Source organism: Varanus komodoensis, unplaced genomic scaffold, assembly GCF_004798865.1.
Source record: "Varanus komodoensis strain SLA01 unplaced genomic scaffold, ASM479886v1 scaffold41, whole genome shotgun sequence".
Taxonomy (NCBI): domain Eukaryota; kingdom Metazoa; phylum Chordata; class Lepidosauria; order Squamata; family Varanidae; genus Varanus; species Varanus komodoensis.
This window is the reverse complement of record NW_025335954.1, coordinates 761,349-783,982: the sequence shown is the minus strand read 5'-3', so window position 1 is coordinate 783,982 and position 22,634 is coordinate 761,349. Positions and strand designations below refer to the sequence as shown.

The window sequence follows — 22,634 nt, the reverse complement described above, 5'->3', positions numbered from 1 at the left end:
GATCACCCATGTGACTAATCAAGGAATCATTGTGCTGTGATCTCTGTTATCTTCATTTTCACTGAATGACTTTATCATCACACAGCTAAATCAAATCCCTTGTAGACCGTCACACTGTTTGCTTTTCCAGGAAGGAAGGAAGGAAGGAAGGAAGGAAGGAAGGAAGGAAGGAAGGAAGATCAGAATTATCTGCATATTGAAAGTTTGGAATAGTTACTATAAATAAAAGAAAGAGAAGTACAAAAAAGCTACTATCTCAAATGCTGGTCAACAGATTATACTGGTGACTTATGGCTTCTTGTAGTCCATGACTGTACTATAGTGGCAACCTTGGTTTCCCTCACCATGGAGTATACTACTGGAAGAACTCAAGGTACGTTCTGAGCTTGACCCCCCTCCCCACAAATCATAATAGACTAGAAAGGTTGAGTCGCTACCTCCAAGCCTGTGGGGGCCTGTTTCCAACTGTTAACCTTGGTTATGTAAGGCTTAATGTGGATTCCCATCTATGGTCCATGAGCCATTGGATGGATTGAGACTTCTGAAAGAAGGCAACTGGATCCTACTCAAGTGCTCTGGAAACACCTACTCCATGGAGGTGGATTCAACAATGTAGCATATTTCCCCAGCTGGAGGGTGGGGACACGCATCACAGCAAACCTCATAGATCAAGCAGGCGGGACTTGGTTCTGCTGGCTCACCACTGTGGGTTCTGGAAATACTTCCCTGTACAAACTCACACTGACCACTCTCCCAAACACCTTCATTTGTGGTGTTAGGAAGGTCAGGATGTGAGGCATCTACAAACTCATACGCGTAGTTTCCATACAGGATATCCCCTGGCAAACCTTCATTTCCACTATGGTGGCTCATACACACATGATCCCCTGAATCTTCCACTCCACCACTGGGGCTTCTGTAGAGGACAGTCTCTGGGAAGGCTTCTTGTCTACCACTGTGGCTCATACACAGGTTATCTACTGGGGACTCTTCACTATAGTTTCTAGAGAAGCCAACTTCTGACAACTTTTCCCTCTCATCACTTTGGCTTCTATAAATTCCAGGTTGTGAAAAACTTCCAGAGCTGTGACTTCTGGACAGCCTATCTTCAGGGACATCTTCAGCTTCATTGCTTTTGGTTCTAGGAAGATTAGGATGTGACGCAACTGCACATTTATAGCTGTAGTTTCTAGAAAGTGTGCCTTCTGCTAAATGTTCATTTTCTTTGCTGCAGCTTCTAGAAAGACTAGCCTCTGACATGCCTTGGCTTTCTTCACTAGAACGTCTATAAAAGTCAGCTGCTTTAAAGCTCCCACTTTCTCCACTCTGGCTTCTAGAAAGGCTATGTTCCATAGCAGCTTCATTTCTTTTGTGCAGGCAAATAGGAGTTGAGGTATCCACAGGACTTCCACTTTCACCACTCTGACCTCTAGAGATGCTGTCTGCTGTGCCACCTGTACGTCTGGAAAGGCCAGACTCTAAGACAACTTCATTTCCCTCACTCTGGATTGCAGAACGATCATCAGACACAAATCTTCTGCTCGCATCACTACGACTTTCTTTGTTTTCATAGCTGTGGTCTCTTGAAAGGGCACCATGTACAAATTCTCCACTTCTGCTGCTTTGACTTCTGGAAAGGCTGCCTTCCAAGACACCTCTGCTTCCACCACTGTGACTTCTAGAAAGAACACTCTCTGGGACACCTCCGCTTTCAGCACTGTGGGTTCGGGAAACAGATGGTTCTATAGGTCCTCCACCTCCATGGCTGTGAGCTCCAGAAGCTCTGGCTTCTAGTAAGCCTTCATTTTCATAATTCTGACTTCTAGAAAGACCACCTTCACTTGCACCACTGTGAGTTCTGGCACAAACGCTGTCTGCTAAGCTGCTGCTTCTGTTGCTTTGGCTTCTTGAAAGATGACTTTCTGAGAAGCCTTTACTTCCACCAATTTGGTGTCCAGTTGGGCTGCTGGCTAGGTCAACTCTACTTTCCCCACTGTGGTGTTGAGAAAGACCAGACTGTGAAAATTTTTCACTTCTAGGGCTATGGCCTCCTGAAGGATCTCCACCATCTCTAATGGCAGAATTAGTACCACTGGAGGATCGGGAAAGGCTGTGCTCTTGTTTAGCTTGAGCAGAGGATCTACTAAATACAGCATTTGCAAAGCCCCCGCTCTGGCCTCTTTGGCTTCTAGAAAAGCCGCCCTCTGAATTGTTTCTGGCTGACATGCTGCTGCTGCTGTTAGAAATGCCACCCACTGGGACACCGCCATCCTCAGCAGTCCGTGTCCCGGAAAAATAAGGCTGAGCACACCCTTCACTGCCAGGGCTGCCATAACTTTCATCTTTATCACTCTGACTTCCAGAAAGGCTCCCCACTGAGATGTCCCTGCTTGCCCCACTGTGACTTCTAGAAATGCCACCCACTGGGACACCGCCATCCTCAGCACTCCGGGTTCTGGAAAGATTACTCTGAGCATATCCTTCACTGCCACGGCTTCCATGAGTGCCCTGAAAATCATTGCCATCAGTCTGGCTTCTGCAAAGATCACCTTCTACATAGGATGCACTGGTACCACTATAGCTTCTAGAAAGGCCGCTCTCTGAAACACCACTGTGAGTTCTAGAAAAAACACTATCTGTTAAGTCTCCACTTCTGCTGGTTTGGCTTCTAGTAAGATTGCTCTCCAAGACATTCCTGCTTTCAGAAGTGTGATCTCTAGAATGGGTAGTTTTAGGAACACTGTGGCTTTCTCCACTATGAGTTCTGGAAAAACTGGTTGGTGAACGTCCTACACTTCTATAGCTTTGGCTTCTGGAATAGGTGCCCTCTTGGACACCATCACTTGCACCACTGTGTGTTCTAGTAAATACACTGTCAGTCAAACCATCACTTCTGTTGCTTTGAGTTCTGGAAAGGTTATCTTTTGAAATGCCTCTGATTCCACCACTGGGGCTTCCGGAAAGGCTGCCTTCTAGGTTATTCTCTTTCCTGCTGCTTTGTCTTCTGTCACTTCCACTCCCATGGCCATGACTTCCAGAACTGTCTTCATGATCTGCAAAATGTCCACTTCTACTGCTAGAATGCCTAGAAGGACTACTATCTGAACAACCTCTACTTTTATTGCTATGGCTTCTGGTGAAATCTCCACCTGACAGCCCCCTACTGCCAGTGCTCTGATTTCTAGAGAGTCCAGTTTCTGAACTGCTTCTGCTGTGGCTCGTTTTATCTATCAAATCTGCTTTTGCTCTGGTTGTCACATTCGAGGTGGATGTGATGCTGGAATTTGGTGAAGCTGCAAAAGAAAAACAAAGAAGAGGGCTGTATTTTTGAGAAGTTTCTGTTGTATTCTTGGTTTCAGTACCCATCTCTTTCAGCTTAGCTTTCCCCATCAGAGGGATGTTCCACTAAGTATTTGATTCTGAATGGTCTCTTCCACATGCCTATTAGCCTTGCAAGTCCATCTTGCTCCCACTTCTTAGCTCATTTGCTTCTTTAGCAGATTGAAAGCAGGTGGGTAGAAACATAGAAACAGAGTGAGTCAGAAGGGGCCTCCTGGACCATCTAGTCTGACCCCCGGCTCCAGCCGGCTCCGCTCACGACATGCCCACCATGTGCATGTCCAGCCTATCCTTAAGCACCTTCACCACTGGGGCTTCAACCATCTCCTGTGGAAGCCCATTCCATACCCTCGGGGTCACAGAAATCCCAGCTGGTGGGATCTGGGATGCCTTCAGCCAAGGCTTTTATTACACCATCATACTATCTTATTCATGACTTTGTAAAGTCTCTGTAAAGCCTTTCATTGTCCCTCACTCATAACCCTCTTACGTTTTTCCCATCATGTTTGTTTGTTTGTTTGTTTATATTGCAATTTATATCCTGCCTTTTTCCTACAAAGGGCTCAAGGCAGCTTATATCTCCTCCATCATCTTATCCCCACAACAACAACCCTGTGAGGTAGGTTGGGCTGAGAGTCTGTGACTGGCCCAAAGTCACTCAGTTGGCTCCATGGCCGAGCGGGGACTAGAACCCAGATCGTCTGAGCCCCAGTCCCATGCTCTTAACCACTACATCACACTGGCTCTCTCTTCCATCTTATTCCTTACCAGAAGAAAACATTGAGGGGGGAAAAAGATGGAATTGCTTTCTGATTGGTAGCACAAAGAGATGCCCTTCAAAGTTACAAGCATTTCAAAGAATCCATGAAACTAATAAAAATGAACTTACAGAGCCTTTGGGTGGAGTAGATTCTGCTAATAACGGCTGGTGATGGGGACTCCATGCTGTAAGGAAAAGACAAATGAGCAAAGTTCTACAAGATGGAGAGTGAATGCAAGTTGGAGCACCACTCCCAGCTGGTGGGAGCTGAGCCAGTTCTGACTGACCAAAAACAGAGCCTCAGGGTTGTGGTGGACAGCTTGATGAACATGTCCACCCAATGTGTTATTGCTGTGAAAAGGGCAAACTCCCATGTTAGGCATGATGGAAAATACAACTGCTAAGGTAATACTGCCCTTATACAAAATCTTAGAATATAATGTGCAGTTCTAGTCACTTCACCCAAAAAAGATCTTAGAGGGTTGGGAACAGTGCAGCATGGGACACTGAGATGATCAAGGAGCTGGAGCAACTCCCCTGTGAGGAAAGGGTATAACTGCTGTGATTGTTTAGTAAAACAATGATCAAGGGGCGACACGATAGAGGTGTACAGAATTGTACATGGTGTGGAGAAAGTGGGCAGGAAGACTCACTCCTATAATGCTAGAACCAGAACTCATCCCATAAACTGATTGCTGGGAGATTCAGGACTAGCAGAAGGGGGCACATCTTCATACATCACAGCGTTGAACTATGGCATTCACTTCCATGAGGCGCAGTGATGGGCACCAATTGGAACGGCTTGAAAAATGGATTGGACGAGTTCATGGAGAAGAAGGCTTCCACTGGTCCTGAGGGCTCTGTGCAAGCTCCCGGGCAGCATGCCTGTGTGTACCAGTTGCTGGGGAAGATGGGCAGGAGGGTGCAGTTGCGCTCATGTCTTGCTTGAGAGATCCTGTGGGCAACTGGCTAGGCTAGATAGATCTTGGTTTGGCTCAGCGGTTCCTTTCATGTTCTTAGCTTCTTAACATATACAAAGAATATATGGAAGTCATTCCACCTCAAAGTTCTTGGATAACTTTTTTGGGACTGAGCAAATTAGTTTCAGACTTTTCAGTTCACACACACACACACACACACACACACACACACACACACACAGAGGAGGTGGGGGGAGAGGCTGGAAACAAGTTTACTTACCAGCTCTCTTCACCTTCCATCAGCGTCCTGTAGGTGAGAATCTCTAAGTCCAAGGCCAGCTTGATATTCATCAGCTCTTGGTATTCCTTCACCAACTGAGCCAAGTCCTGCCTAGCATTGTGAAGGGCTTCTTCCAATTTAGCTAGTTTGGCTTTGGCATCACTGAGGGCGGTTTCACCTTGTATCCCGGCCTCCTTGATATTATTCTCTAGATGCAGACACTAGAATGGAGCGAGGCCAACACAACACGAGTAAGGGCATGGTTGGAAATCTGTCTGCTACTCTGCAAAGAACTGATTATCTGCTGGTATCACTAAACCTGCAGAACAACCATGTCGGGATGGAATACTCCCAAGTCACGCTGGAAAGCCACAACAGGCATAATTGCCTTTATACCAGTGACACAAAATCAGCCGTGGAAATCAGACAGGAAATCAGCCATGACAAATGTGTTAGCAAAATGAACTAGACAAAACATTCTGACCCTACAGTAACTAATTACACTCATGCTGCTATTTTTTCTTATTTCTCTGTCATAGGAGATAACAGGTTTTGCATTCCCACAGACAGGGGTAGGCAACTTGGAACTCTTTAGATATTCAGGACTACAATTTCCACAATCCATAGCTATTGGCATGCTGGCCAGATCTTCCTTTCTTTCTTAATTAATTCATTTCTTCACCACCCAGCAGCCAAAGCACTCTGGGCTGTTGTCATCCAAAACTCCTGGGTGCCACCAGGTTGTCCACCCTTGTTGTAGCTATTTATGAGGCAGCACCATTGAAGCTACTGGAGACTGAACTGGGGTTGGTCCATATGCAAAGTATGAGCTCTAAGAGAGGATACCTCCAACACGAATGTCACTGACAAGGCACCCCTCTTTTGCCTGCTGTCTTTCACTTGCTGGGCATGACATGGTTAATGTCTGGCTGTTCACACACAGCATGGATTTCATGGCAAATGTTGACTGGCCAAGCACTGCAGCCACATGAGTGCCAGCTCTCTCCTTCACATGGGGATGGATCCAGATTTATGCTAGATCAACAGCCCTGGTGGAAGCGCACCTCCCTGCCCCCTCTTCCTTCCCACAGCAGCCCTTTCGGTCCCTTGAAAATGCAGCACAGATTCTGGGGCACCACTCAGTGGGACTGCGGAGGGGAAGGAGATCCTCCAGAATCAAGCTCTGGAGGAGGACAGAGCACGGATCCACCCAACACTGTTCATGCAGTCAAACACTGACAGTTCCCTCAGAACGCTGAGTAACATTCTGGGAAGGAGCAAAAGGCATGGGCTTTTCTCTGTGTTGGGATGGTGGCAGAAGATCTTTGTGAAATCATGATTCGGCATCTTTTTGGACTTTTCCTCCAGCTCAGCCTGCAGGCTTCCACCAGCCACATCTTACCTGGCTTTTCAAAGACACGATGCAGGACCTCATCTTCTGGATCTGGATGTTTAACTCAGCAATCACCCTTCGATCATTAAGGAGATGGTCCCCAAACCTAGCAGAGAGCACCTCTCTTTCATTCAGCTAGAAGGAGGAATTAGGAGTATAGATTACATTTCTGACAACAAACCTGAGGAGGTGGTGTGGCACAGTGGTCAGAGTGTGGTGGACTGGGGACCTGGGAGACCCTGGTTCTAGTCCCCACTCAGCCATGAAGCTCCCTGGATGACTTTAGGTCAGTTGCTGAGTCAGCCCAATCTACCTCACAGGGTTGTTGTGAAGATAAAATGGAGAGGAGGACAATGCAAGCTGCCTTGGTTTCCTCCCAAGGAAAATGGCAGGATAGAAATGGAACTGATAATTAATCAAAGAAATTCATGGGAAATCCAGGAGTGCAAGCCCCTAAAGCAGACCTAGTTTTAACAAAAACTGCACCTGTAATTGTATTCATAAACACATGTTTCAATGCAAAGCCTTCTTACTCTCCAAGAACTCTTGAGCCCTAGGGCTTAATACCCTGGCACCATATAGGATTAGATTTGTGACAAAATGGCATCATCAAATCCTTCCCTACAAAACGTTAATCCCTTTTCTGCTTATACATCTCTTTCCCCATTAACCTTCCACCCATCTTCCTTTCTCTCTTGTCACTTTAACCTGTCTGGATTTATATTGACTTCTGCAAATTTACTATGCTTTTGGCATTGTGAGAGATGAAAACACACAATGAACCGCATCTGATCCAACCCGACCTTTCAGTTCTTTGCAGTAGTTGCTCATGTCATCCATCTACCTCTCGCTGGCTGTGCGGCCCTATTGGCAGAGCTAAGTGGCTGCAATGTTTCCACCTTGCCTCCTTTCCCATTACACCTGTCCTATAGCAGAAAACACCCTATTCTGGTAGCAATGACTTTAGCAAAATATCTCATTGATTTAAACCTTGGAGTATATTCTCACAAATGTTTTTCCCCAAGTGCTGAAGCCAGTGCAACCTGATTTTAAATATCTGAAACCCTATACCCACTCATCTGGACACAAGCCCCAGCAAACTAAATGGGCCTTACTACAGAGTAGACACGCCCAGGATTGTATTGTTGAATTTTTAGATTCCCAGGTCCGAGGTCAGAAAAGAGCTCTGACCTCGGATCTGGGAATTCACACTTGGATTTTCTCCCTTACTCACAGCCAAAACAATTCTCTCAAAATAAACCTTTTTAAATGAGTTTTTAAAAATATGTATATTAAGAAATGCTATGGGAACTGCATCAGAACATTCCAGAAGCATGGAAGCTGGTGGATAGCTATGTTTTGATCCACATGCAAGCATAGGAGGAGCAAATAAGCTAAGACTATAAGTGACAAAGATCCTTTTTGACAAATAGGACAATGTCATGCAATATATTTGGGGATGGGAGAAGCAGAGATGTTTAACCTTGCTGAAATTATCTGTACTTTGCTTCAGATTTGGTTCAACTCACTCCTGTTGCACCTGCTTTTCTAGTTTGTTCATTTTGTGTGCATTTTTGTGTGCAAAAGTATGTATTTTTCAAAATGCAGACCTTCCCCTGTAAACGGAAGTGTGGAAATAAGTATTGTAAAAGCATGCCTTTAGAGAAAAAAGCACAAACAAATTTGAAACATACAAGCTACTCTGCAAACTGCATATTTCTGAAACCATGCATGTTTGCACTACAGGTTGCAATTTCCGATGGATTTGTAAAGAGAAAATGACATTCTCATACGTGCCCAGGCATTTCCAGCCCTGCACCTTTTCTGTGTCTTTCCATTAGGACTGATGCTGATGTGCAGGGCTTTGGGACAGTTCTTGGCAGCAAAAGGCTTCATACCTTGGTTCGGGTGAGTGCCTCTAACTCTTCCCAACTCCGGATCGCCAGGGCTTCGTACTGAGCTCTCACTTCTTCCACGATCTTGTGTGGGTCTGGGTTGTATCTGTTGTTGTCAATCCCGAGCACAACTGAGACGTCCTTGATTTGTGACATTGCTTCCTCAAGTTCCTTGGTGAGCAGGAAGAAGACGGGACTGAGTTTTTGTGCATAAAGTAGGGTTACGGTAACTGGAGTTTGCAGGGGAGGCCTGGAAGCTCAGCTGGGCTTGAATATAGGAACAGGCGCATTCCCTGTATCCTTATGAGATTTCACATGGTTCCAGAGGTTGCCTCTGGAACCCTCACAGTGGTCCTGTAAAACAGGGTCAAGGGAAACCCTCCCCTGATCGTGGGCGACAGCATGGTTCCTCTGCACTGGAGGGAAAGCTGTGCTGCAATCACACTCAGGGGAGGAGTGGATCGGCCTTCGCGGAGGCTGACTTGAACGAAGGCCACAGAGGCAGTAACGCCGCAGACACCCTCCCCTGTGAGTGGCCGCCTTCGGCTCGCAGAAACCGTTCCTCAGTGAAGTACCATACAGTGCAGAGGCACACGCTGACCCACCAGGCTGGCATTCTGCTGCCTTCTGTGCCTGCCCGGCCCACGCGGAGGGGTGTATGCACTGAGTAGTCCCACCTGGATCATCACACACGATGGTTAGCCCCACCCGCCGGCATCTGCCTGCATGGCACAAACATCTGCCCGGAGGCAGCCTTTGCCTGTGCAGCTGCATGGCACCATGCAAGGAGTGTTGGCGATGAATTCCATTGTCCAGCTGTGTGAAAAACATTTCTTTTTCATGGTCCAGAAAGTTCCACAATTCTCAGTCACAATTCCCCTTCACTGGACAAATCTGGGTTTCAGAATGTTCAGTAAGGAAGAAAAACTTTCTGTTCACTTTTTCCATGCCATTATTTTTTTTATAAACCTCTGTCCTGCTTACACTTATAGCCCACTTTTTCTAAATGCAGAATCCCCCAAAGTTGCAGCCCTTCCTCCTAGGGAAGTTGGTTCAAGTCACTTTTCCCAGGGCAATGCTACACAGCCTCATTGGCTGCCCCAGTAATGGGAACTAAGGCTCCCAAGACTTCTAGCAAAAATGGATGCTGCTGTACATGCCCATGGAAGCATCTAGGTGTCCATCTCAAGGACTATCCTTGCAGCGGGCGCTTTCTGCTGCCTCACCTGGAGGCATGTGGGAAAGGGAGGAAACGGCACAAAGGGCTTGTGGCCAGTGGCAAAGCAAGACAGTTTTCAATTGAGCAGTACTTTGGAAAGGTCTGGGCCAGCTTTGAAAAGAGATGGGGGTGTGGAAGAATATTGGACCCACAAAATATTACTTCCATCCACCCACTTTCCATAATTCTATTCTGAAGAAGAGGTAAGTCAGAAGAAGCTGCACTATTTCTTCTGTACGCAAAGAACAGATGAAAAACATGCAAAGTGCCAAAGGAAAAAATGCCAGGCACCTTGCTGAAGTAGGGATGGGGTGGGAGAGTGTGGAGATAATGATGCCAAACACAAAATTGAAAAGCTGCCAATTTACAAGCGGGCACATTCTTACACCAACAGAAGTTAGTCCTGTTAAAGCCACTCCACCCACCCCTGATCTCACTTCTGATAGCTGAGGCTCAGCAGACAAAAGTACAGGCACACTCCCCTCATGCAGCTCAAGACACTCACTGGGATGGAAGACAGGACCTGTCCCCGGAAGACCCTCTTCCCTTCAATGCCCTGATGATCATTCCCACATGAATGCACCTCTACTTGATGCGTTCAGGGGCCTGTTTTTTGGGGGAAGGAGGGAGCAGAGAGGGGCTCCCATTTTGCAGACAGCAACCATGAGGGCATTGGACACCCCAAAGCCTCTGAGCACACAGGCTTCCCTCTAGTCGGCAGCAATGCAATAGGATGGCACCCCAAAGAGCTAAACATCTGTATTAAAAAGTGGGGAAGAAAAAAATCCTTAGGATACTGACATCTGGATGGTGCAATGGTGAAAAAATGGCATGCATGCAGGCCTGAGCTCTTGGGAAGGGGTAGCGGCTACTGTTGGTGTTATTTACTTAGCAGTCCTGGTGTTTCATTCTCGACATCAAACTTGGAGTATGTGCATGTTGGAAATGCTTACACACCGCATTGGCTATCTGCAGCTCTGCTTATGCCAAAGCATTAAATTTCACTGATCCTCTGCCAAAGCATGTTGATTTGCCTGGGGGCAAAGAATCTTATGAACTGGGAAGTGGTCTATTTTTTTAAAAGCAGAATTACACAGGAATAAGGCATGCCTAGAGCCTAAGATCCATGGGAAGATAAGAAGCTATGAAAAATAACTGATATCTCACAGCTTCCAAACTGAATCCATATTTAATCATATTCAGGCACACTGAAATCCATGGGAGGTTCAGTTTGTCACAACTAAGTCTCAGTGATTTCGATGGGTTTACTCTACTGTTACCAGCAGAGGCGCACAGCTCCAAAGATGGCAGGGCCGTGTAACCACTCCAGGATTTAGTTTGAACTTTGAAGAGCCACTCACTGTGCTGAGCCCCAAGCAGGTTCAGCACCGTGGCCAGCTCCATAAGAATTCAGAGTAAAAACCAGAGAGGTTACACAGCCCCGCTGACACTGGTGTCAGTAGCCTCTACTGGTTAACTCTGGATTCAGCCACTAGGTATCACCCAGTGGAGCACAGTTGACTCTTCATTCTGAATAACACGTCTCAGCCACATCAAGAACTGAATGGAAGGAGAGCGAGCCACACAACTGCTCTGTCAAGAGCTGCAACTCCTTTTGGGGAGCACAGGGCCTGAAATGGGAGCAAAGAAGTCTGCACACCTTTCCCATCAGAAAACCCAGCAGTGCTTCAAGGACTTGCCACATGCCAGCAGCTCCTTGCTTCCTCAATTAGATGCTGGACTCTCAATTGCCTAGATGTGAGCTTGCATGCCAAGGTAGGGCAGGGCTAGAGAGCTATTCCTGACCCAGGTAAGAAAAAAAGTGGACAAGGAGGGGCGATTCCAGAAAGGCTTAATTTAAGGAGCAGGTCTTGAACTGGGCCTCCAAGTAGCAGGACAGAAGTGGCTCGACAAACAGAAGAGCAGCCTCGACAGAGTGGACATCCCAAAGCAAATATCCAAAGAAATGTCAAGGCTGGGCACATCGCCACAATTGGCAAGGATTGTGATGCTAGATGGTGCCAACCAGCCAATGATTCAAGTCGCCCAATTCTTGAGGAAAGCATATTCTGAATGCCTAAGGAAAGGTTACAGTCTTATTATGGATCTAAAGCAAACATGATAAGGGGCTGGAGTGAGTGCCAGGGAATTCCTTCCTGAGGATAATTGTGTCTTGAAGCACAAGGGCTGTAATTGCATCTTGGTTATAATTTAAGGGTTCCCATGACAGGGATGGGTTGGGGATTCTGCTGCACAACTCATGGCATAGCTTAGTAGTTAATGCTCTTTACAAGTCCTTAAAGCATAGCAATGTCCTGTACACATTTTAACAAACATTAAAAGAAGAGTCTTTAAAAATGAATCTTTAAAAATATCAGTCCTATTATGTACAGGTACACTGGTAGGCCCTGCTCAGTTTTGAAGACAGCAGGCTGGTCTGAAAAGGTTGGTCTTGCTTGTCAAGGATGTTGTAATGGGATCAGCCCAGGTGATCCTTGGCTTTCTGAAAAATAACCATGCCTCAGACAGTATGACTGGAAGATGGAATAGTACCGCTCCCACCCATTATAATAAAGCACTTGGTGCTCAATCAGTTTGCAAAAGGAGCTGTGGCCCACAAGTGCCCACAATGTACAAGGCATTGCAGGTTACTGCTGGGCATGTGACAATCAGCACAGAAAAACTACTGGCTGACTCCATGTGAGCTCCAAAAAGTATGCTCCACTTGGTGAACGTGTGAAGGTTTCTGTTGCATTTCCAAACATATGGCTAGTCACAATCGAATTAAATAATTCCAATCCTTTCCTCCTAAGCTGGACCATTCTTACTACCACTCTGGTTATCTTCTGGGAGCAAGAAGGATGATGGTTTTGGGCAATCGTTCCTACAGAATGCTGGCTGCCTCCTAGATGATTTGGAAATGGAATGGGAAACAAATTACACTGGGATTGTGGAGGATGGGCTAGGTCAAGATTCTGAGATGAAGGAGGCAAAGGTGATTACAGGCGCTTTGTACATCTCACAGTCCAAGCCAGGCAGCCTCTGGAAACAACCAAGATGTACAGCCAGTGGGAGAGGTTTCTGAGGCTAAGGAATTCTCAGATGCAGGCTACCCCCCACCCCCAGTCTCAACCCCATAGAGAGGAGGCAAAAGAGGCAGGAGGCCCGAGTGACTGAGCAGCAGAGGAGGCCTGCTTGCCTTCAGAAAGTCCCTCCTGGGGGAAGGGGGCCTGGCATGCTCATGAGGACAGTTTGTGAAGGTGAACACTAGACTGGCCCAGTCCCTTGCGTCTACTCATACAGATGGATCGTGAGTCAGTGCAGGCAGCGTGCTCAGGCACCTTGAGGCCTGCATAGAAAACTACGTACCTGTAATGACCACTGAAAGACCTGCTCTTTTCCTTCTGTTCCCTTTTTCAATTAGACAAGCTCTATAGGGGAACTTCCATTAGATGATTTATGCACACGTCAGCAGAACTGAACGTTGGACAGTTAGACTGATGAGAATCCTCCCACCCCACAGCCCACCTTGTTGCTGTTGTCATTTACCTCCTCTTGGATATTTTTCATTAACTCCACCCAAGCCTGAAGTCCGCTCAGTTTTGCTTCCAGTTCAGTTTTGTGCAAGAAGCAGTTGTCCAGATCCTGTGTGGTAAAGCAAGGAAAGAAGACAGTCACTTGAGTGGCAGCCATGTGCTACTTGCAATCTGAAAGTGGCTTGACAATTTTTGATCTTGTAGTGGGGGAACTCTCTGCCAACCAAAGGCCACCGTGGCTGATGCAAGAGCAAGGAAAGTGCAGATGAGCAAGAAGTATGTGTGCAGGGCGAAGGTGTGCCCTGCTCCCGGGAGTGCAAAGCCCTGTGTGGGTCCTGTGTGCACTGAAAGGATCCCGGGACATGTTCTAAGATAGCTGCTCAGCTCTTCTGGATGTCACTGCTGCCATCCTTGAGCTGAGAGTGTGCCCAGAGCCCCTGCCCCCCCCCCCCCCAGCGGTTGCACAAAGCCCCAATTCCCTTATGGATGCTTGCCGTCATTGCATAACTTCCCCCTGAGAAACGGATCCTCAGGATTCCCCAGAAACCAAATCAAAAGATTTAATTTAGGGAGTAAAGGAATGCCATTGCAGTTTGGGCTTAGGATGTACATCTCACGGTCCCTCCATTCCCCACAGTAAGCAGAGCAGCACAGTAGTTGGAGTCCTGGGCTGGAGACCTGGGAGGTCTGGGCTCTAGTCCCCACTCAGCCATGAACTTTGGGCAGTCATTCATTCTCAGCATAATCTACTTCACAGCGTTGTCGTTGTGAGGTCAAAATGGCATGGAGGAAGACTGCGTAAGCTGCCGGGTTCCTCGTAGCAGGAAGAAAGTCAGGATAAAAATATAATGTAATGCAATAATATTAAGACTTTAATTGTGCCAGAAATTAGGTGGAGTGCAGATGGAAGGAAATTAGGCTGGTCTACAGAGTCATCTTTTAATTACTAGAAAAAACAGGGACTGTTGAATAGCATCAGGTCGGTAAACAGAAAAGCACTTCCATTGAGGTTTCAATAGGGGATGAACACACTCAAAAGGAATTTACAATTCATAAGAGCAGCCTGTCATCAGGACAAATTCTGACGCCCAGCTTGTCCCGTTCTCAAAGGTCCCCACAGCAATCACCTTCGAGTAACATCCAAGCCACTCCACTCCACAGGTGGGGTGAGGAAACTCAGCTGTGGCGCTGCCACAAGAGTGTCATTATAGTTTAAGAACAGGAAAGGCTGGAAAATTCTCTTAGCACACAAAACACTGAGTTAATCTTGAGGAGGTTGTTTATAATTATAGAGGCTAGGCCCAGGCATTGCAGACGGCTGTCAGAGTTCGCTTTCTTTTTAAAATCTCCTTTTCAGGAGAACAATTAAAATAAAGGCCTGGGGCCAGTACTTCTAGGACACACGGCTGCTGCAGCTGCAGCCGGTCAGTAGCCTCCCTTGTCCCGACTTCCCAGCAACATCCAGGCATATCAGGGCTGCTGTGAGGACCTGTCATAATAATTCCAGATTTCACTCATCCTGCAAGTGGCAGCGGGGAAGCTGATGGGGATGCAAGCCACAGTTTTAAATGTAGACTTAAAAAACAAAACTAAAATGTCAGATTTTGGAAATGCGGTTCTTTTTCAGCTATTATTTAGGGAGCACCTTGCACCATAGACTCCTGCCCATTGCTTGAGATCATCAACTGAGGCCCTCCCACGAGTCTCTCTCCCCAAGGGGAGGCTGTAAGGAGGAGGGCCTTTTCTGTGGTGGCACCCCAATTATGGAATGCTCGACCTTCTGAGATTCGCCAGGTGCCTACTCTGTTGAATTTCAGGCACCTAACAAAAACCTTCCTTTTCAGCACACCTATGGCACGGCTTAGACCCCCTCAGACCAATTGCACTGCTTTGAATCTATTATTCATGTTTTTATTTAATTATGTATATTGTGATTTATCTCGTTCCAATTTATTATGATATTTTAACTGTATTTTTATCTAATGTTATTTTATTCTTTTTTAATTGTAATGGCTGTCCAGAGAGCATGATGCCCATGGCTGGCTCTTTAACAAATTTAATAAACAAATAAATCTGCCTCAGTCTTTGTGTCAGGAAAGTTTTACAGTGCAGTCATTGTCATTCTAAAACTTCAGGTCAGGTCTGGCATGTGCAATTAAAATCAATACAGACATTTGACTCCTGTTTTAGTTAACACCTGTTCCTGTATTTATAAAAGAATGTTTTGTTTGGCCATTGTTGGATTTCTAAGTGGGATGGGATGCCATCCCACCTCATTCTAGGGGAACATGATTAAAGACTACTCCACCTGTGGCATTTACTCTGTAAGCTCTACGTCTTCTTCCATTAACACCAAGGGGAGAAATTCGTATCTTTTTCATGTGTTCTCTTCCCTGCAGCCCTGGGCTAAATTCTTCTGCCTTACTCTATGTTTTATTAAACAACCACAAGGTCCTGCTGCAGTATAGTGCAATTGCCGTGAAACAGAGCCCTTTTCTAGTGCTACCTGCAGTCCTAGGAGACAACCTGGTACTTGCTTCATTCTAAGAGGAGCATGGCTAGTACACATGGGAGAAGCTCTGAAGGAAAGACCTGCAAACTTCTCTGTGTGAGGGACCACAAGCTCACAATAAATGCCAGCATCTGGCCTGGCCATCTCACTTGCTCCTTTTCCCCCCACCAGAGGTACTCTTCATCCAGTGCGGCAGTTTGACCAAGCTGTAATTTGAAGGTCACCTGTGATATACGACAGCAGAGGCACCCCATTTTTTGGGCCCCAGGGGCTGCTTGGGGTGTCTGTTAAGTTGACAGAGTCTGCACACCTGCACACACACACACCCCTCTATTCTTTCAGAGATACATCACATGCATCTTTCACCCCTCCAGCGATCCTTCACTCCCCAGCAATCACAGATGTCCCATCCAGCAAAAAATTGGAAATACACTCCAGGAACAGGCATTGTACAAGCTCATTCTTAGAACATCCTCAGAGCATGTCTGGGAAGGAGATGGAAACCACTGCATTTGTTCCTAGAGCTTTTTCCAAGTTGAGGTCGGGGTGGTGAAAGATGCTGGTGGTCTGGGGGCTTGGGTCAAAAGGTGGCTCACATTTCACACCCCTACATTTCATCAAAGAAGTTGTCCACATGAAAAAGCTTATTGAAAAAGCCTTAAATAAGCCTCTCAAATTCATGTGTTTAACCAGCTCTGCAGGTGAGTCATCCACCAAGGCAAGTGAACACAATTATCCCCCCACATAGGAGTGTGCGCCTACCTTTTTGAGTGCTGTGAAGGTGAATTCCATCCCAGTGCGTTTGTTTATTTCTTCCTCGTATCTAAGGGAAAACAGGGATGAGTGATAGGAATGAAATGGTGGGAGGTATCATTTAAACACCGTATGGAATTTAGATTATCTGGATCTGTTTCCTTTATCTGTTCAGGAAGTAAAACCGGAATTGCACACACACATAGACACCCACATGGGACAGACAAAAGGCCGCACCTGTACCAAGTACTCATTATCATAGTTCTTGGAAGCATCAGCTTAGAGTCCCATTGTGCGGCATGCTCCACAGATATGCAGCAATGGGAAACCATCCCTGCTCAAAGAAAAGAATCCTCAGAGCAGCTGCACAATGCATGGGAGGATAAATAATAATATTAATAGAAATAATAGCAAGAGAGATGACGACTCCAGGTAAGACCAGAAGAGCTGGAAACAAAACCTCAGTTAGAGTGGTGTTGACTCACTTAACTACAGTGCCTCAAAGAGGCAAAGGAGTGTCCTTCCAGTGCTCTGCCCAGTTTCCATCTTACAAAGCCCAGTTCAAAACATTTGTGGCAGGGTGGTCACAGTTCCTCTGGTCATCTCCCACACCCCTGCGGCTACCCCAAAGCTCTAGATATCATCACACCATCCACCACAGTCTATTTCAGGTTTGCTACGGCTGATGGGACCATCTAAACGAGCTTCATCCAATTCAAGCAGCCCTCATGGTGAAGAACTGACAACACTACCAACGTGATGTGGGAACCCCCTGCAGGATGTCCTTCACATGTTGCTACCTGCTGTCCAAGAATCTCCTTCCATGGGGTCTCCTGATGTTGATGCAAAACACACCAATGAGTAATAGACAGAGTGTTGAACTTTAAATGCTCTTGTGTCAACTTGGGAGCAGTTCCATCTATGCCATTCAGAGAAGAATGGACGGATCTGTCTATATCCAGTTCATGTCACTTTTCTGCAAGCAACAAAACATCTTGTGGCACTTTAAAAACATACAATCCACCTCCATAAATGATTATGCCACAAATGATCAGGTGCCGCAAGACTTTTGGCCATTTTCCTGCTACCCCTCTGGGAAATGTTACTTTTCCAGATGCTGGTTCCTTCAACCATTATATTCTATTTCTTCCTTGGCATGTGGTTTTATTCTGCTCTATAATCTACATGAAAATTATATTTAATTATATTTAATATCTTACAAAATGTTAATTTCTAAGCATATGTATGCCTCTCATTTTAGAATATTTCTAGAGTGGAGAACTACACCAACATTCAGAGATGTGCAAAATTCAGTGAACAGCTGTGTTTTTATCCTCACATTAGTTTGGCAGGTGCAAATCAGGTCAGTACATATTTGAATGTGCAAAGACAAAGTTCCTCAAGCATTCCTATGCCTAAATAACATTTGAATTAGGCTCTGCTGATTGCTCAAGAAAGGCAGTTTTCTCTTCCAATGGGAGATCTAAGGAAACACTTTCTTCTGTGGCCTTCCAGGTCTGAGTAACTAACCACTAGATTTATCTACTGGCAAGTGTTGCGAGCCATGAAATCAGACAGGAGCCATGCTTCAAAAAATAGCTATGGTCAACTCATTGGGTCTGCTTTTCTGCTATTTAAATCACTGCTCCCCAACACAGGTATGGGTGGTCTTCCTAGCAGAGATCCTCCCCAGCCCTTCCAGTTCCCTAAGTCCTGTACCCCATTTTCATGTTATACACACAAACTGCTTATGTGTACTGGAATGGGAGCCAACTGTCACTTTGCATTGTCCCTAAGGAAATACTAAAACAGCCATTCCAAGGTGCTTGAGCCCTAGCTTCATTTGCATCTATTCAGCTTATGAGATACCTTGCAAAGATATGACAAAATCTATCAAACAGTGCCAGCAATTCCAAGGCTAAAAGAACCAGGTGGAAGGGTGGAGTCCCACCACATACCAGCATCCTCACTGTAGGTGGCTTATACAGGTTTAATAAGCTGCTAAAGATGGGAGTGAGGCTGCGAGGTTTTGCTATGCCAACAGCCTGAAGTCATAAAACTCTTTCCTGCCTATAGGAAGCAATAGGGCGTGGCCTTGGGTGGCATTCAGGCCCCCCAGGTGCCCTTTGGGGCAAGCTTTCAATACAACAGATGACATTGCCAAACAGTGCCTTCTTAAGAGTGCATTCTCCTCCCTCATCACAGAGAAAAAGGATGCCTCTGCTGAATTCAGGTGAGAGGGATGCTACATCATACCTGTAGATGTGATTTTTGTGACAATACATGGCTGTCATTTATACAAGCCTTTGCAATATGGCCCTGCTACATTCTGCTCCTCTCTCCTCCCTGCAATTCTGCTCGATGAGCTCAAGTTTCTGGGCAGAACCAGGAAACGCCTTTCGTTCTCTCCCAGAGTGTCATGGGATTGCAAGCAGAATCCTTTAACAGCACAGCCAGTGTAACCTTAGACTGAGCCAGACCCCTTGGTCCATCTAGCCCAGTATTGTCAGCAATGGCTCTCTGGGGTTTCAGGTGGAAATCCACCCCCACCCCCACACACACACCTGGGGATGCTGAGATTCCAGTCTGGGACCTCTGCCAGGCATGGCAGCTGCTCTGATGCGTATCTGTTGCACTTGACCTTGCTTAGCCAGTCAGTTTGCTGGGGCTCACTCCCAGGTAGGGGTGTGATGAAGCCAGGGCTCACAGAAGGGCAGCACCAGCGCTTTTTGCTTAGCACAAGTGCTGACCTCAACTGCCGGTCCTCCCAGCCCCCGTCCCACGGAATTCCCCATTCCCTCAGAGCTTAGCTACAATGTTGGCATAGGCGTGCCGGAAAATTTTCCCCAGCAGAAGCAGCTGCAGGAGAGCTTGTGGAGAGCGATCACTGTGTGAATCCAAAGCATTTGGGGTGGCTTGGTCTTGAATGGGCAATGCTTTCCAGAAGAAGCCCCTAGAACTGATTTCTTGGTCCAGATCAGTGCAGTTCCCTGCATTTTGGGACTCTCCTTGGGGACATGGCTAGGAGGGCTGTCAGGATGATGCCTCCACATGCAAAGTGACCACCACTCCACTGCTCCTAGGTAAATGAGCGCAGCCGAAATTACCATAGCAGCTTGGTTTCAATTAGCACCACCTGTCTCTTCCACGTACAGGGCTTTGCAATAGGGTTGCCAGGCTGCAGCCTGGGGAACTCATGTTTACCCTGACAGGTGCTGTGCTCACAACTGCCCATTTGCTCACTCCCCAGTTGTTCTCCCCACACTTGCCGCAGCGCAAGCCAGATTCCAGGCCGTGCCCCATTCGAGGGAGGCGTTCTGGCGGGAAGAGGCACACGTAGCTGTGGCTGCCTTATCTCCCGGTGGTGGCCTGAAAGGTGAACCCTCATTTCCTGGGAGTGAGCAGAACAGGAGCCCTGCTGGGCTGGAACAAAGGCCTTTTGATCCAGCCTCCTGTTGCCAGGATAAGGTGATCCCCCAGCGGGAAGGCCACAAGCAGAGCAGGAGCAGAACAACCAGTGCTGAAAGACACGCTGCCTCTGATCCTGGGGGCCAAATACCGCCATCTCATGCAGTAGCCTCATGCTCTGCGGACATGTCTAATCTCCTTTGGGAACCATTCACTTTGCCCTACCCAACAGAAAACAGAGGTTTCTACAGAAACAGAGGATGCTGCCTTACGCCAAGTCACAGCATCCATCCATCCATTTATCCATCCGACCAGCCAGCTCAGGATTGTCAACTATGCTGACCCAGAGTAGCTCTCCAGAGTTTCAGAATGGCGTCTTTCTCTGGTTGGGCCATATAAGAACATCACCCCATGTGCACACTTCCCATTCACATTGCCAAACCTGAACACAGGCAGAAGCATAATTTTCAGGCTATTTCACCATTTCCAAAATTCATGTTCCTGTTTGAAAGTGTGCACTTCCAAAAATCAGCATCCAAAGCATTATTGGGAATTTACTGAAACAACCCTCTTTCAAATAGTGATGGTGGAGAAAGGGCACACTTCCAAAAATGTACCTTCTACCCCTCACCCCCTGCTGCATCTTCATGCTTTAGATTATGGGCGGGGGAGGGAGTGTGACTTTGCAGTGTCTGTTGGGAAAGCTGTGCATTTGCTGTGTTCGAAAATGCGCAGTTTTCCTGTTAAAAAAAGCAAATATGTTCACATTGGGGAACAAGAACTAGGCAAGGAGCATGACGGTAGAAAATGAGGCACCTCGACAAACTCAGCATTGTTCATTCTCCCATTCCTAGTCAGAGCCCTCCCCAGAGGTGGTGGGGCCTGAACCTACATCCTTCCACATGCAAAGCATGTACTCTGTGCCTGCTCCTAGTCCTTCCACGCTTTCAACTAGCCTCACTTTTTCACTCACTTCTTACAGGACACCTACATGACCTCATTCTCCATCTATGTTTTATTCATGCTTCTTCTTGCCCTTTTCCAGACTAGGGAAAAGCTCACATTTTCTTGGCAGGAGAATGGAACAGCATTTTTGCAAGTGCACAGTACCTTAGCATTGTTGTTGTTAGTCGCAAAGTTGCGCCCAACCCATTGCGACCCCATGGACAACATCCTCCAGGCTCTCCTGTCCTCTACCACCCCTCGGAGTCCACCCAAGCTCACACCCACTGCCTCAGGAACTCCATCCAGCCACCTCATCTTCGGCTGCCCCCTTCTCCTTTTGCTGTCAGTTGTTCCCGGCATCAGGGTACCTTAGCATTACTCTTGTCATTTCTATGGATATGATCGGGGAAGCACCAGGCAGGGGAGCTCATCTGCATGCCTCCGCACCCCTGAATACCTTCATTGTGGCATCACAGGGGTTCTGTGTCAGAGTCAGGCGGAACAATGGATGGCTCCACCCAGTTTCAGATCTGGAACAAGACCCCTGGAGGGGGCGCAGCGAGGGGTACGGATGAACACAGAAATGCAGCCAGCAGAAGATACTGTTATGCTGTTGGGACATGGCCAATCACCAACCTGGCCTGATAAATCCAGAGGCTACATACCACCTGTCCGATGCAGCATTACAACCCCTTTTGTACTTAAAGAGGGTTCTGAAGCCTAAACATGCCCAGCAGGTGTATCATCAGGCCTGGGCCCCTGGGACACCAGCCCCAAATATATTTCTCAGAGCCCTGCATCTTTTCCACATTCCATGCTGCCAGTGGGAGCGCAATTGCCCTAATTTGTGCATGAAAGGTTCATTAAAATAAAAGAACAGCCAACAGTCTTTATTGTGTATTATTTCACACCTTGTCACAACCCAAGAAAGTATAATTGAGGAAGAATTACTGATTTGGTATAATCTGAGCGTGGGAAGCAAATTAATTAAAGAAGTTATTGGGAAATCAGTTGGCTGGCTTTGCCTTCTATGAAATATAAACAAATCCTGCTAAACATTTCTAAATGTGCATATATTGATACAAAGGAGTATGTGTACATCTTATGTGTATTTGTGTCCCAGGGCTCTGGGGTCTGAATCTTTTAAGAGGCTCACAACAGATCCAAGTAGCTCACTCTGCTAAGTCACAACCTTAGGCCTTGTGGTCTAAGGGCTTCAAGTTCAAGCCCCTGGACCAGAAGGGCAAGTGACACAGCTCCAGTGGCTATCAACAAAAGGCATCTGTCAACAGAAACAGCCTGCAGCTTAGAGAAGAAGCCACTCTTCCAAATGCAGAATGGGTGATGAGAGAACCTCCTCTCCACCCTGGGAGCTACCTATTTCATAAGGCCCATTACAAGGTCGATAGCAAAAGGTTGGTTCTTCTGGTTTTTCCTGCCCTTTGGGCTGGAATGTTTGACTTGCAGCCAGGATACACATGTTATGCTTAATTACAGCCCGCCTCATCCGTGCAGCCCTGATCTTGCTCCATGCTCTTTTGCACCTCCTCCCGGTGCTTTCTGGCTTCAGCCCACCCAGAGAGAAGAATCGATGCACTGCAGTGTCATGTACCAAAGGGGGTGGGGCAGCGGGGCAGCCAACACAACCCTGCCTGTCTTGGTGGAAGGGCAGAG

The 22,634-nt window shown here is 46.9% G+C and overlaps 1 protein-coding gene across 1 annotated transcript in view; it reads right to left on the bottom strand.

Annotated features, from left to right (window-relative positions):
* Nucleotides 1–3,223: 3,223 nt before the first annotated feature.
* The window catches only part of KRT80 (keratin 80), a 38,901-nt gene continuing 19,490 nt past the window's right edge, over nucleotides 3,224–22,634 (bottom strand). The window contains exons 3-8 of the mRNA XM_044443113.1: nucleotides 16,617–16,677; nucleotides 13,356–13,451; nucleotides 8,591–8,758; nucleotides 6,702–6,827; nucleotides 5,300–5,520; nucleotides 3,224–3,293 (exon numbers count right to left, since the gene is read on the bottom strand). Of these exons, the coding sequence (XP_044299048.1) occupies nucleotides 3,224–3,293; nucleotides 5,300–5,520; nucleotides 6,702–6,827; nucleotides 8,591–8,758; nucleotides 13,356–13,451; nucleotides 16,617–16,677 (742 nt within the window). The remainder of the gene's footprint in view (nucleotides 3,294–5,299; nucleotides 5,521–6,701; nucleotides 6,828–8,590; nucleotides 8,759–13,355; nucleotides 13,452–16,616; nucleotides 16,678–22,634) is intronic.